A 15,018-nucleotide genomic window follows, 5' to 3' on the forward strand; every position below is an offset into this window, starting at 1 on the left:
GGCCACATTTCTATGATAGGATTGTCTGTTTATCAGAGGAATTGACTTATTCAGATACTATGATTTGATAAATGCTTTCAAGCCACTTAAGAATTAAGCTTTTGTGTCTTTTACTTTTGGTGTGAAGTCATTGAAAAATCTATTATTGATGGTCTTTTTGAATTTTGTCTCTGTCTCATCTTCCACCCTAATGCAAGCATATGTAATCAAGGTTTTATTTCTCTCTGTTTTCAGTTACATTTTCCGGCTGAGCTGTACTCGTCTGGGTCAGTGGGCTATTGGGTATGTCACTGCTGATGGGAACATTCTCCAGACAATCCCTCACAATAAACCTCTCTTCCAAGCGCTGATTGATGGCTTCAGGGAAGGCTTGTGAGTACCTACTGTTTATCATCTGTTAGAGTCTAGGAACTTAGGACTGTGAAACTGCATCAGTAATGACTTTATTCCAGGTTTCCTCTACAGGTTAAGATTCAGGAAACATATTAACAACTTATATTGTTTGAATTTTCAACTTCTGTGTAGGACTTCTGTTTTTATTTAAAAAGGATTCCTTGAGTGAAATTATTTTTGCCTCTACTGTTTCCATTGTTACCCTGAGTAGATTTTATCTTTCTTTTTTTTCTACATGTTAACTTATTTTCAGGTCTATATTAGATTTTAAAATACACAGTACTTTCCAAACACAGGGGCCTCCCCTAGAGCTCAGCAGGTAGAGAATCTGCTTGCAGTGCAGAAGACACGAGACACGGGTTTGATCCCTGGGTTGGGAAGATCTCCTGGAGAAGGAAATGGCAGCCCACTTGTCTGGAGAATCCCATGGACTGAGGTGCCTGGTGGGCTAAAGTCCAAAGGGTCACAAGGGGTCTTGACATGAGTGAGTGACTACAACACTGACAACATCAGTATTGTCCTCCAGACACTGATACTCTTTCTCCAGGGCACAGTGCCACAGGCTCTATTTTAATCAAGGGGTTGATAAGCTTTTTTTGTGAAGGGCCAGATAGTAAATAGTTCTTCAGTCTTTGCAAACCACATAAGTCTGTGTCACTTGGTGGTGCAGTGGTTAAGAATTCGCTTTGCAGTGCAAGGGACACGGGTTTGATCCCTGGTTGGGGAACTAAGATCCCACATGCTGCAGAGCATCTAAGTCTGCATGCTACAACTAAAGATTTCAGTGCCACAATGAAAGATCCCTCATGACACAGTGAAGATCTCCCATGCTGCAATTAAGACCTGACTCAGCCAAATAAATAAATAGGTAAATATTTTTAAAAATATATATTTCTATACCAATTAGCAGAAAATGTTACCAGTTACTTGACTAGGCACAGTTAGGATGACTTAGATGTTCCTGATGGCAACAGGCCCAGTGGCCTTCATCCTAACTTCATTTTAATTCAGCAGAATTTCTTCAGGCTATGGGTTTTTGTTATCTCTGCTAATATTTAGGACTTAAGTTCCTATTTATTCCAGAATTCCTATTCCTTTGGGAATTCAAATTGATTATCAGTTGGTAAGCACTAAACATACTAACAGTTGACCAGCTATAAGAAAACTACATGTGTTTTAAAGTAATTAGGAAAATCCATTTTCCATTGCACATCATTTTCTACAGTAATGTTAGAACTGAAAGGGGTACTTCACCAGATGGCAGAGCAGTTTGATGCTAGAAGCTTCCTGGTAGTTGATCTTAGTGGCTTAATTTGCTTCTTGTTACTTTTCTTTCAAATTGGTGTCTCTTAGTGTTAAATCTGTAAACAAGGGTGTTTTAAGGTCTTTGGTTGAAGCAAGTGTCATTTTTTTAAATTGAGAATTCACACTTTAATCTGTGGTCATCCACAGATAAAAATAGTTGGTAAATTGTGGTGCACAGACTAGGTCTTTTAGTCTGTGTCTAAGATAGTTTTTCCTTTTCAGAATGTTGTTTTAAAAAAAACCCAAAGAAGAATATGTGACACAGACTTATGTGGCTTGCAGAGCCTGAAACATTTACTCACTGGCCCTTTATAGGAACAGCTTCTCAACCCCTTGATTAAAATAGAGCCTGTGACACCCTGGATAAAGAATATCAGTGTTTGAAGAGTATCTTCTTAGAACTGATCTGTGTTATTTAATTTTTTTGAAGTACTAATAAAATTTCTCTTTGCACTTCTCCTAAATTACCCTTTTAGAGTGAGAGAGTTCCTAGATAACATTTGTCTGTACTAGTAAGCAGTGATAAATTGGCTTCAGATTGGTTACTCTTTTTACAGCTATTTGTTTCCTGATGGACGGAATCAGAATCCCGACCTGACAGGCTTATGTGAGCCAACTCCTCAAGACCACATCAAAGTGACCCAGGTGAGTTTTGTTTTTCATTTTAATCATATTGCTAGACCCAAGCTTCTGTATATTACTCTGTAGAACTGACAGAATTATATTAAGTGATTGGAGCACTTAAAATTTTAAACCATTGACTAGATTAGTGAATTTACGTGTGTGTGTTCTCTTTTTAAACCCTGCTTCTTAAAATAGGACCAAGACTAGGCACTTTCTGTTTTACCTGTTCACTGTTGTGACACTGTGTTTCCAGGCAGAGATTAGTATTACAAGTAACCATCTTCAGTTTTCCTATTTTTAGCTATATAGTTGCAGTCATTCATTCATTCATTCAACAAATATTTGTAACAAACTGAATAATCTCTTTTTCTTTTTTAATCAAAGGAGCAATATGAATTATACTGTGAGATGGGCTCCACATTCCAACTGTGTAAAATATGTGCTGAGAATGATAAAGATGTGAAGATTGAGCCCTGTGGCCACCTCATGTGCACATCCTGTCTAACATCCTGGCAGGTATGGATCCAAACCATGCTTTTTCTCAGCTCAATAATCACAGTGAAGAATTAGGGGTTGTATATCCTCTATGGATATAAAGAATGGTCTGGTTTGTGGGGTAGGTTCTAAACTTTTGGTGCTTTTTTCATTTTAAGGTACTGTGTTCTTAGTGGACAAATATTTTAAGAGCTTTCAGATGTGTCTGTCACCATCTCCTGTTTGCTTTGTAGGAATCAGAAGGCCAGGGCTGTCCTTTCTGCCGATGTGAAATTAAAGGTACTGAGCCCATTGTGGTTGATCCCTTTGATCCTAGAGGAAGTGGCAGCCTGTTGAGGCAAGGAGCAGAGGGAGCTCCCTCCCCAAATTATGATGATGATGATGATGAACGAGCTGATGATTCTCTCTTCATGATGAAGGAATTGGCTGGTGCCAAGGTAAGTCTACAATTTAATAGACTGTGGCAAAATCTTACCATCAGCTGTGTCCTAAAGCAGTAGAACACTTAACAACATCTAAAATACAAGGAGTAATAATAGGTAATATTTATTGAACATTTACCATGTGAAAGAGAACCATGCTAAATACTTAACTGCTTTAATTCATAATCCTATACTTACCTATATTCATGTAACCCTATGAGTAGATGCTATTATTATCCTCATTCAGCAATTGAAGAAATCAAGGAGCAATGAGGTTAAGGAATTTGCTGAAGGTCACACTACTAGTAAGTTGAGCCAGAATCTGTGGCCAGGCATCCCGCCTTTCAGGCCCATGCTCTTACTGTCTGTATCCTAGAAGTGGGTTCTACTCAGATAGCTTGTGGAGAAAATGAAGGGGGAGTAGAAGAATTGGACCGTGTCTTGCTACTGTGACTAGAATATTTTCTCCTTGTTTTTTTCTCTAGTGGAGTCTTGGCAATGGAAAGTTAGGTTTAGGCAGGAGAAATGAGGCCTTGTTAACAAATAAATGGCAACTAAAGTGATTGCAGGGTGATGGGAGGTACCGTACAGAGACTAAACAAACTAGAAAGGCCCTAGTAAAGATAGGAAAGGTAAAAGCCAAGAAAGGCTGTGACCAGATTCTGTTACATCAGTGGTAGGATAAATCAGAGGTTTATTTGCTAATTCAAAGTAAGGCAGTCACCAAAGATGTTAATAAATATAGGGCAGACAAAGGTTCTAATATGCTGTCAGTTCTCTAGTTTAGGCTGTTACAACTTTGATAGGAGGCATTTTTTGATACAGAAGAATCTTTCTTTTATATCAGCACCCAACTGCCTGGTACATGGTGGGTGCTCAATAAATATTGAGAAGATGGGTTGGATTCTCTTCAATGATTGTGTCCAGTTTGTCTCTTCTTCTCTGTCCTCAATGCCACTGCCTTATTTCAGGCTCTCAGAAGCATAGGTTCTCCCTGTTTCCAGAGTCATTGATCTACAACACACACCTTGATCGTCTCATTCCTTTGCCTCATGCTCTTTAATGATTTCTCATTACTTAATGGGTTAGTAAGTACATTCTCTGTTCTAGGCACTTTGCCCTGATAATCCTTTCACTTTGTTTTGTGGAAGCTGAATCATTAAAGATTTCTCCGTGCTTTTGTCTTGATAGTTTCTATGTAATTTAGCTCAGTTTTCATATCCTGAGAAATCTTTCCAGATGATACCCTGCTTCTCCTACCCCTAACTCACACATATTTACCCAAATATAATCTAGGTCTGGCTAAGTGTTTCTGGGATACTGTGAAATGTCTGCCATAGAATGTCTGCCACCTGGTAATAATTTATTAAAAGTATTTCCTGGAAATTCCATGGCAGTGGTTAGAGTTCCTTGCTTCCACTACTGTGTGTGATCCCTTGTTGGGTAACTGAGATCCCACATGCCATGTTGTGTGACCAAAAAAATAATCGTTTCCCATTAGTTCCTAGAAGGCAAGAGTCACCTCTCTTTTGTAATTGGCTATTCACAATTGAGCACATAGTAATTGCTTCGGATGTTTGGGAATTAAAAACACATTGAAACAGGAATTGATAAATGTATCTATGCTATATGGATAGGTGAAGAAATCTGGACTGTTTGAGTAGTACATTTTTAATTTTTTGAAGCTGACCCTTATGGGCATTCTTTTGCAAGTCTTTCTGTAGGGTGAATTTCTAACAGTCGGATTGCTAGGTATGTCCATTTAAACTCTTTTGAGAGAGGAGAGGGATATAATTAGTGGTGGGGCATATGGGAATTTCAGAAAGCAATGGTATTTCATTTTTTAGCTGAAAGGTAGGTTCTATGTGAATGTTTCATCTTATTCTTTGTACCTTATAGTTCATTATCTACTTTTTATGGATAAAATATTGGAGTAAAAATGTTTCTTTTTTTGGATAGACATTAAAATTTATTGCCCGTATTTTTTGTCCTAAGGTCACTCCTAAAGTATATGCGACTATGAGAGTACTTGCTTTGTCACATCCCAGTAGCTTGTTGTTTTGTTGCTTAATTTTGATTTGTTTTTAAAATAGTGAATCTACTTTTAAAAATATCCTTGTGATAAATACAGATGGTTTTTTTGTTGTTGTTTAAAGTTTAAAAGAATTGCTAAAAATGTCGTTATCTACTTCCATCTCCTCCAGCTCCTATGTCCCATTCAGATTTTTCCATTCGTAAAGCTGTTCCTTAGCCACAGGCTATACCGCTTTCTCCTGATTTTTCGATATTAGTTATGTTTAGAAAAGGATTTAAATCTCTCATCTTCCTCCTTCCTACTTGCTAACTTCCGACTGTAGTTAATTGGAATGTTTTTTGGTTCAGTCAGTATGCAGTGTTTAAATGAGTTTTGCTCCCTATTGTTTCAAGTAATATACTATAATGTGATTACTTTTGCTTTGTTTTACAACCTTCCACTTTTCTGAAATAATTGATTTGTTTTTATTTCCTTAGTTTTCAATTTGTACCTGTCACTACCAAACATCCTCTTGATATAATTTTCTCTGGAGTAAATTCTATGCATGTATTAATAAAGTAGATGTTATGTAATGTAGTATACTGATGTATGGGAGTCTGTCATGTTTTGGCTTCAGTGTAGACTGGTTTTTCACTGAGTGTGCTGCATTCTGTCACCCTGAGGTCTCTCCTCGCCATCATCATGGGACTTCATCGCCTCTCATCTGTGTTGGATTTCGTAACTCTCATGTTTTTCTGTTTCTTGCTTTAACTTCCTTGTTTGAGTAGAGTATGCCCTCAAAATAGCTTTCTGTGAAGAGGTGAGAGGTGAAATTTTTGAGACATCTGATATCTTAAAAATGTCTTTATTCAGCCCTCAAGCTGACTAAATATAGACTTACTGGGTTGAAAGAACACTTCACCTCTGAATTGGTACAGCCTCAGTGACTTCTAGTTTCTAGCATATTTTTGCTCTTTGGTGCCTCTTTTCTCTCTGTCCTCAAAAGCCTTAGACTATTTTCTTTATCCTTGATTCCCTGAAAACTTAAGGGTGTTGTTGTTTGGCTGGTTATGGGTTTCTTTTCTTTCTTTGGGCTACCTGTGTAATGAACACTTTCTATATGGATATTTATATCCCTTAGGTCTTGCAAATACTCTTTTTTTTTTTTGTAATTTCTTCCTCATATGTGCTTTTATCCTTTTCAGGAACTTTATTATATGTTGAGATAAAAGAACATTTTAGGGATTGGTTATGATATTGAAGCATGAATTGAAGAATATGATTGATTAGCTCAAACCTCTGCCCTTTAAGGATGAGAAGGCGGGATGGATGGTGGGGAGTGGATCAAAATAGGCAGAGAGGGCCTTCCAACTGAGAAACAACTTGAAGAAAGTTAAGGAGGTAGGAATTCCAAAATAGAGAATTACAGAAAACGCTATTGGTTAGGGAGACCAAATTAGACTTGTGAAAGCCAGGCAGGAAAGTGACATTTTATGACATGGGAAAGTAGGAGTTACTGGTGGATGGTTTTTGAGCTAGTGAGGATTTAAGGATGGTTAAACTGGTAATGGTGAGCAAAATGATTTAGCGAGATAAGAAACTAGAAAGCTGGGAGAATCATTAGAAGGTGGTTTTGATAAATTAGGTCTGAGGTTGGTAGGTAGAATGGAAAGGAAAATATAGATATGCCATTCTTTTGTGGAAAAATAACAAGATACAGTGAAAGAAAGAAAGAAAGTGAAGTCACTCAGTCCGACTCTTTGCGGCCCCATGGACTGTAGCCCTCCAGGCTCCTCTGTCCATGGGATTTTCCAGGCAAGAATACTGGAGTGAGTTGCCATTTCCTTCTCCAGGGAGTCTTCCTGACCCAGGGATTGAACCTGGGTCTACCCGCATTGTAGGCAGACGCTTTACCGTCTGAGCCACCAGGGAAGATACAGTGACTGACTCAGATATTGATGATGGAGGGAGAGTAAGTGTGACTTTTCACTTTCTTAACCCTTGAGGTGTTGCGCTGCTCACGCTTCATTGACGTGGAGGCCATGTTCTTAAGCGTGAGTCAGAGCAAGTAACCTGTAACGCAGGCTTTTTCCCTTATTCCCATCCTGGCATTAATGATAGGACTTAATATGGAGATGATTGTTTTTCTGTCATTTTACATAAGTGCTTGTAATACATATTTGCCTATTTTCCATCTGTTTTGCTTTCAGGAAATGCAAAGTAGTATTTTGTATAAATTCTCGTATATCTCTTGACAGCCTACTTGGACAAGCTTATCAGCTATTCATCACCCTGCTGTGGGCAGGGAAATGGAAAAGGTTATACGTTTATTTGTTTCTTTTGATTTGGCACAATTTTCAGAATACAAATTGACAAAAATATCATCCCTTTTAATTACTCAATTGAGATAACATTTCTTTGGAAGAACACAAGATGCTTTTTAATAATACCATCGATCACTTTATCTTATAAATCTCTTTTTTTCTTTGAATCATAATAACCTCTGGAGAGTTTATTTACTTTGATTTCTTCCTTCATTCTGCTCCTTAGGCATTATTTTCCTACATGATTTGTTGAGAGATTAATGTGTATCCCTTTCTTTTAGTACGACTTTCTTTTTTTAATCTTGAAAAGATTTTTTTTCTTCTGAAGATTAAGAGATGGGAGATCGTAAAGTTTTTTAAAATTATAAACTTGGAAGCTTTTTACAGCACAGTAATTTCTACATATAAGCTTTGTAGCTTGTATCTATGATACTTTTGTGATTGAGAGCGCCCTCTTATGGTAACATAAAAATAATTCAGAAAGTGCTTCCGTAAGCCAAAGTCAGGCTCATTGCTATATTCACTGTTCATATTGTACTTGTTTACAGCTTTAGGAGTTGATAGTTACCCCTTCTCCAAAAAAAAATAACCTATTAGGAAATTGTTACTTGTATTAGGTGGAACGACCTCCTTCTCCATTCTCCATGGCCCCACAAGCTTCCCTTCCCCCAGTGCCACCACGACTTGACCTTCTACAGCAGCGAATATCTATCCCTTCAAGTGCTTCTGGTCTTGGAACTGCTTCTAAGGTAAAGCATTATCCATTTCTGCAGTTTTTTCTGATTCTTTTTTGTGGATTAGTAGAATTTGATTGCTTCCATCATGCTTCCATAGGCTCCTCCTGGCTCTCTTCATAAGGACAAACCATTACCAATACCTCCCACTCTTCGAGATCTTCCACCGCCACCTCCTCCAGACCGGCCGTATTCTGGTGGAGCAGAAACCCGGCCTCAGAGACGCCCCTTGCCTTGTACACCGGGTGACTGTCCATCCAGAGACAAACTGCCCCCTGTCCCCTCTGGCCGCATTGGAGAAGCGTCATGGCTACATCGGCCAATCCCCAAAGTACCAGTAGTTGCCCCAAACCCTAGTGACCCCTGGACAGGGAGAGAATTAACCAACCGGCATTCACTTCCATTTTCATTGCCCTCACAAATGGAACCCAGAACTGATATGCCTAGGCTCGGAAGCACATTCAATCTGGATACCTCCATGGTGAGTCCTCATTTTGAAATTATTTATCTTAGTAACAAATATTTGTGGATGACATTGATGGGGAATGTTCTATGTTATGTTTTGTACTGGATTCAGAGATAATATAATCCCTATTTTCAAGAAGTTTATCTATTAATATGTTTATAAATGCAATAAGCATATTTCTGCCATGAGTTGTATGAATAGAAAACACTTTAATTTTAGAGAAAGAAAAGATTATTTCCAGATAGAGCAATCATGAGGGCTTTATAAGAGTGGCATCTGAATTTGAAGTATTCTTTCCAAAGTGGATGCTGTTTTAAGATAGATTACAATGACAGAAATGCTTAAGATGTATTGTGGAATAAGAAGTGTTTAATTTGAGAGGAGGAGAAGTTTTGTGTATCAGAGTAGGAAAGGGGGCTAGAAAGGAACATTGTTGCTAGATTAGAGGGCACCCTCCCAGAAGAATTGGAATTTATTTGGTATAAATGAAGAGTACATGAAGATTAAATTAGTGCAGTAATGTGACCAAAATGATGGCTTAAAGAGAGGAATCTAAAAAAAAGAGAGAGAGAGAGGAATCTAGGAATAGTATGCAGAATGGATTAGAAAGAGAATGGATTGAAGAAAGACAGGTTAGCAGTCCATTGGATAAGCAGGAGATAAGGGATAGAATTGGGGGTGGGAGAGGTGTATTCATTCTTTTGTTGGTTCTTTTTTTTTTCTTTTTCTTTTTGTTGGTTCTTTATGCACTCAGCAAAAAATCTTGCCCTCCAAAAGTTTACATTCTACTGGAGGAAGGATGGGAAATAAACAAGATAACCTATAAAATATAAAAAGTTTTGGATGCTGATGAATGCTGTGGAGAAACATAGGGTGAAAACGGTGTAGAGAAAGCTGGATTTGGGATGGGGAGGTACATGAAGGGATGACATACATTTCTGAGCAAAGACTTGGAGCAACATGGGATGGAGGGAAAGCAGATGAGTTTGGGAGAGTCTGTGGTTGTAATCACAGAGGGGCCCCACATAGCTGGTACGGGGTAAACGAGAGGGAGACTCCTGGTCCAGGAACAGAATGGGGAGCCTGGTTAGGTAGAGACTTCAGGGAGCATGGAACACAGACCCAGTGAGTCTTGAAAGCAGTTGGTCGGTGGAAAAAAGGATGAGAGGTCGCATGTACATATATACACCTATGCACACACCGCAGAGGTTTTTAACCTGGCTAACTAGGGATAGACATGTTGAATTTGACACGAGCCATTAAAGGAAGAATTGGCCAGTGGGCAGTTACAAACCCAAGAAGAAGATGGAATTGGAGGGTAAAGTTGAGAAATGCTGTGGTCCTTAAATGAACTATGCATTTCATGGTTGAAAGGGAAAGGGGAAGGTAACTTAGCATTTAAGTGGCATTTATGATATAGGCAGTCTTAATTAGTGAGAGTGGATTAGGTTTGACTTTCAGTGGCATTAATATAGAAAAATATGTAGATTTTTAAAGCTAGAATGGTAATTGTGCAGACAACCAGTTTCCTCAGATCTTTCTAGAATTAAAACAAACAAAAAAACCCCTCATTTCATTGCCTCATTTTTAGATCTACCCTCCCTAACCCTTATATTTGAACCTTCAACTATACTTTTGTCACATATAATAAGCCCAAAGCATGGCATTGAGGATGAGGTCTCTGTCTATATGACTGTTCTTGTTATTTTGAATAGATTAAATAAGAGGAGATGCTTAGCTATATTAAGAACATTTTTTTTTAACTCTCTTCTTTCCAGAATATGAATAGCAGCCCATTAGCAGGTGCAGAGTGTGAGCATCCCAAAATCAAACCTTCCGCATCTGCCAATGCCATTTATTCTCTGGCTGCCAGGTAAGTTTACTAAAACTGTATTTCATACAGTGGAGTTGATACTTTCAAACAACTTGTTTATAGGAAATTTAGAAAACCCAGAGGGTTGTAAAGAAGAAAATAAAAATTGACCTGTATTTCTATTATGTAAAAATTATCATGTATTGGACTGTTTCTTTCCATTATTTTCTCTGTGTATATGTACATAGTAGGAATGCAAAAGTAGGAAGTCAAGAGATATCTGGAGTAATTGGAGTAAAAATGAAACAGGGTAATTAAAGGCTAAGAGAGTTTTGTCAGGAGAACACACTGGTCATAGCAAACATCCTCTTCCAACAATACAGAATGAGAAGGAACTTTGAGACCTTCTTAAAAAAAAAAAAAGCAAAATAAGGTACAATGTGGAGTGTATTGTGGGAAACTTACATATAGGCAGTATTGGGCAGACAACCATCCAGAGGCACTTGGAGCTGCACTGCACGTCACTGAAAGGGGAACAAGGGAGTATAAAGGGGCTAAAGCTAAAGATAGAATCTGACTCCTAAAGGAGAAGTGTGTCTGCAGCAATAGGAACCGGGTGGGGCGAGCTGGGGGGAGAATCTCTTGCCATTATTCCTCACAGACCATTAATCTATGTCAGCTGAAGGTATTCCTCGAGTTTTTCATGTCAGATGAAACAAACGTAAAAGTTGATAGGGAAGTCACCTGGCTTGGGCATATTCCTTGTGAGCAGGCTGAAGCCCAGTCACAGAGAAGGGGAAGGCATGGGACTGCAGGTGTAAGATGGAGCTCACAGAATGGAGCCAGTATGGTTTCAGCTACACAGTTATTTAGGAGTATATCATTTAATTTCCACAGTTTGGGGACTTTTCAGTGTTACTTTTTTTTAAATTGATTTGTAACTTTATCTGTTGTGATTAGAGAAAATATTTTGTATGATATTTTAAAAAATCTATTGAGACTTAGTTTGTGGCCTAACATAACATATTGTCCATCTGTAAGGTGTCCTGTTTGTACATGAGAAGAGCGTGTGTGCTGTTAATGTTGAGTAGAGGTTTTTTGTGTTTGTCTATTACATCTAATTGGTTTATTGTATTAAGTCCTTTGTTTCTTTATCTTATATTTGATTTTTGTGTCCATGATTATGAGTAGGGTGTTGAAATCTCCAGTTGTTATTGTAGAGCTGTCTGTTTCTCCCTTCAATTCTGTCAGGTTTTGCTTCATATATTGATGTTTTGATGGTCTGTCATTAGGTGTATCAGTTCAGTTCAGTCGCTCAGTTGTGTCCGACTCTTTGTGACCCCATGAACCACAGCACACCAGGCCTCCCTGTCCATCACCAACTCCCAGAGTCCACCCAAACCCATGTCCATTGAGTCAGTGGTGCCATCCAACCATCTCATCCTCTGTCGTCCCCTTCTCCTCCTGCCCTCAATCTTTCCCAGCATCAGGGTCTTTTCCAGTGAATCAGCTCTTCACATCAGGTGGCCAAAGTATTGGAGTTTCAGCTTCAACATCAGTCCTTCCAGTGAACACCCAGGACTGATCTCAGGTGTCTAAATGTTTATAATTGTTAAATCTTCCAGTTTATATAATGTTCTTTGTCCCTTGTAACCTTTTTTGACTGAAAGTCTATTGTGTCTGAATATTAGCATAGCTCCCTCCTCCCCTCACCCCTTTGGTTACTATTTGCACAGAATAACTTAATCCATCCTTTGACTTTCAGCCTGTTTGTGTCATGGAGTCTCAAATGAGTCTCTTATAGATAGCATATCTTGGATTGTATGTTTTAATCCAATCCAAAGTCTCTGTCTTTTGATTGGAGAGTTTAGCTCATTTATATTTAAAGCAATTACTGATATGGAGGGACTTCTATCATTGTGCTGTTTGTTTTCTGTATTCCCTGTAGTTTTTTTGTCCCTCATTTCCTGCATTACTTTCTTTTGTGTTTAGTTTTTGGGTTTGTGTGTGTGTGTCTGTGGTGAAATGTTTTAAGTGCCTTTCTCATTTCCTTTTGTGTATATTCTATAGATTCTTTCTTTGTGGTTACCATAGGGATTATATGTAACATCCCAAAGCTATAACAGTGTAATTTGAATTTATACCAGCATGTAAAAACTCTGCTCCTTTACTGCTCCACCACACCCCTTTCGTTGTTGAGTCACTAAATTACATCTTTATATATTGTGTGCCCCTAGTACTTTTAAACTAGATTATGATCTAGTTCTTTTAAGTGCATTGGTTTCCTAAAATTTATACAGAAAAAGAGATTTGGAGTTAACCAGCCAAAGTTACAGTAACACTGGCTTTTACACTGTTAATTATGGATTTTTTTCCTTTTAAATGCACTAGTCTCTTAAATCATGTAGGAAAAAAAAAGTACAGTTACAAACCACTCTTACAACAATACTAGCTTTTATAACTGTCTGTGTATTTACTTTTATGCAAGTCTTTATTTCTCCATACAGCTTGAAATTACTGTCTAGTGTTTTCATTTCACCCTGCAGGACTTACTTGGGCATTTCTTACAGGGCAGGTTTAGTGGTCATGTACTCCCTCAGCTTTTGTTTGTTTGGGAATATCTTGATTTCTCCCTCACTTTTGGAAGCAATTTTACCAGATGCAGGTATACTTCAAAGATACTGTGGTTTGGTTCCAGACCACTGCATGAAGGTGAATATTGCAGTAAAGTGAGACACCTGAATTCTTTGGTTTTGGTTTCCCAGTATATATAAATGTTATGTTTACACTATGCTGTACTCTGTTAAGTGTGCAGTTGCATTGTGTCTTATATACACACACACACACACCTTAATGTAAAATGTTTCATCGCTAAAAAATTCTAACCATCACCTGAGCCTTCAGCAAGTCATAATCTTTTTACAATAGTAATATCAGATATCACTGATTATAGATCACTGTAACAAATATAATAATGAAAAATCTTGAAATATCTTGAGGATTATCAAAATGTGGCACACGACATGAAGTGAGAAAATGCAGTTAGAAAAATGGTGCTAGTAGACTTACTCGATACAGAGTTGCCCCAGGTCTTCAATTTATTAAAAAACAACAACAAAATGCTGTCTCTGAAGTGCAGTAAAATAAGGTATGCCTGTGTAGGATTCTTGGTTGAGAGCTTCTTTTCTTTTAGCATTTCGAATATATAAGCCGACTGTCTTCTGGCCTTTAAAGTTTCTGATGAGAAGTCTGCTCATAATCTCATTGAGGATCCCTCATGTGTGATGGTTTGCTTCTTTCTTTATCTTTGTCTTTTAAGAGTGTGAGTCTTTTTGAGTTCCTTTTACTTGGAGTTTGTTGAACTTCTCAGATGTTTGTGTTCATTGAGTTGGGAAGTTTGGGGCCCTTATTTCTTCATCTATTCTCTCTGCCCCTTTTTCTCTCTCTTCTACTAGGACTCTCACAGTGTGTAGGTTGGTCCTTTGGTGGTGATATGTCCCACAGCTCCCTTAGACTCTGTTTGGTTTTCTTCAGTCTTTTTTTCTTTCTGTTTATTCCTCAGCCTTGATAATTTCCATTGTTCTCTCTTCAAGTTCACTGATTCTTTCTCCTCGCTGCTCAAGTATACCTTTGACTCCCTCTAGTGATTTTTTTTTTTTTTCATTTCACTTGTACTTTTCAGTCTAGAATTTCTTTTTTGTTTTTTCTTAGGTTTTTCTGTTTCTATTGATACTTCCATTTTGTTCCACATGGTTTTCTTGATTTTTCTCCACATCGTCCTTTAAATCTCATGGAAGTTACTTCAGCCAGAGTGGGAGGGATTTACAGTGCAGGGAGGTGCAGCAGCAGTGGCCGCTGCTCCTGCCCCTTTGTGAGCACCTCGGTGAACAGGAGCAGCAGTCTGTCATCAGAACAGATTCCCAGCATTTGAGGGGCTGAGTCCTTTTGTCCACCTTGACTCCTGAATGTTACGTGCAGGCTGCTCCAGGAACATTTGTACAGCTGCCTGCCCTGTGACAAGGGTTGGGAATGGATAGCTGCTACTATGCTAAGAACTGAAATTAATAGCAATTTAGCATCCTGACCTTTACCTGGCAGTTACAAGCCTTCAACAGACTCTGGAGTTCCAAAATGGTTACATCAGACAACTTCTACCATCTCCCCAGAATCCTCCTTGAGTATCTGTTTTTTGTTTCATTGCTTTCTCCTCATATTTTTTTCTTCCAACTTTCTTTAGGCTTTATTTGTTATTTTTCTAGCTCCATGAGCTGGGTGCTCTGTTAATCTGCTCAGGCTGCCATAACAAAATACTGCATACAGACTGGGCAGCTTAAGCAGCAGAATTTAATTTTCTCATCGTTCTGGCAACTGGAAGTCCAAGATCTATCAGGATGTCAGCATATTTGGTTTCTGGTGAGGAATCTCTTA

At 38.3% G+C, this 15,018-nt stretch overlaps 1 protein-coding gene across 2 annotated transcripts in view; it reads left to right on the plus strand.

Moving 5' to 3' along the window:
- Positions 1 to 15,018, plus strand: part of CBL (Cbl proto-oncogene) — an 87,261-nt gene that overhangs the window by 57,282 nt on the left and 14,961 nt on the right. For both annotated transcript variants that reach the window (XM_043482610.1, XM_043482611.1), the window contains 7 exons: positions 235 to 372; positions 2,256 to 2,343; positions 2,707 to 2,838; positions 3,051 to 3,254; positions 8,195 to 8,326; positions 8,412 to 8,792; positions 10,556 to 10,650. In XM_043482610.1, the coding sequence (XP_043338545.1) occupies positions 235 to 372; positions 2,256 to 2,343; positions 2,707 to 2,838; positions 3,051 to 3,254; positions 8,195 to 8,326; positions 8,412 to 8,792; positions 10,556 to 10,650 (1,170 nt within the window). The remainder of the gene's footprint in view (positions 1 to 234; positions 373 to 2,255; positions 2,344 to 2,706; positions 2,839 to 3,050; positions 3,255 to 8,194; positions 8,327 to 8,411; positions 8,793 to 10,555; positions 10,651 to 15,018) is intronic.

The sequence above is a fragment of the Cervus canadensis genome, chromosome 11 (assembly GCF_019320065.1).
Source record: "Cervus canadensis isolate Bull #8, Minnesota chromosome 11, ASM1932006v1, whole genome shotgun sequence".
Taxonomy (NCBI): domain Eukaryota; kingdom Metazoa; phylum Chordata; class Mammalia; order Artiodactyla; family Cervidae; genus Cervus; species Cervus canadensis.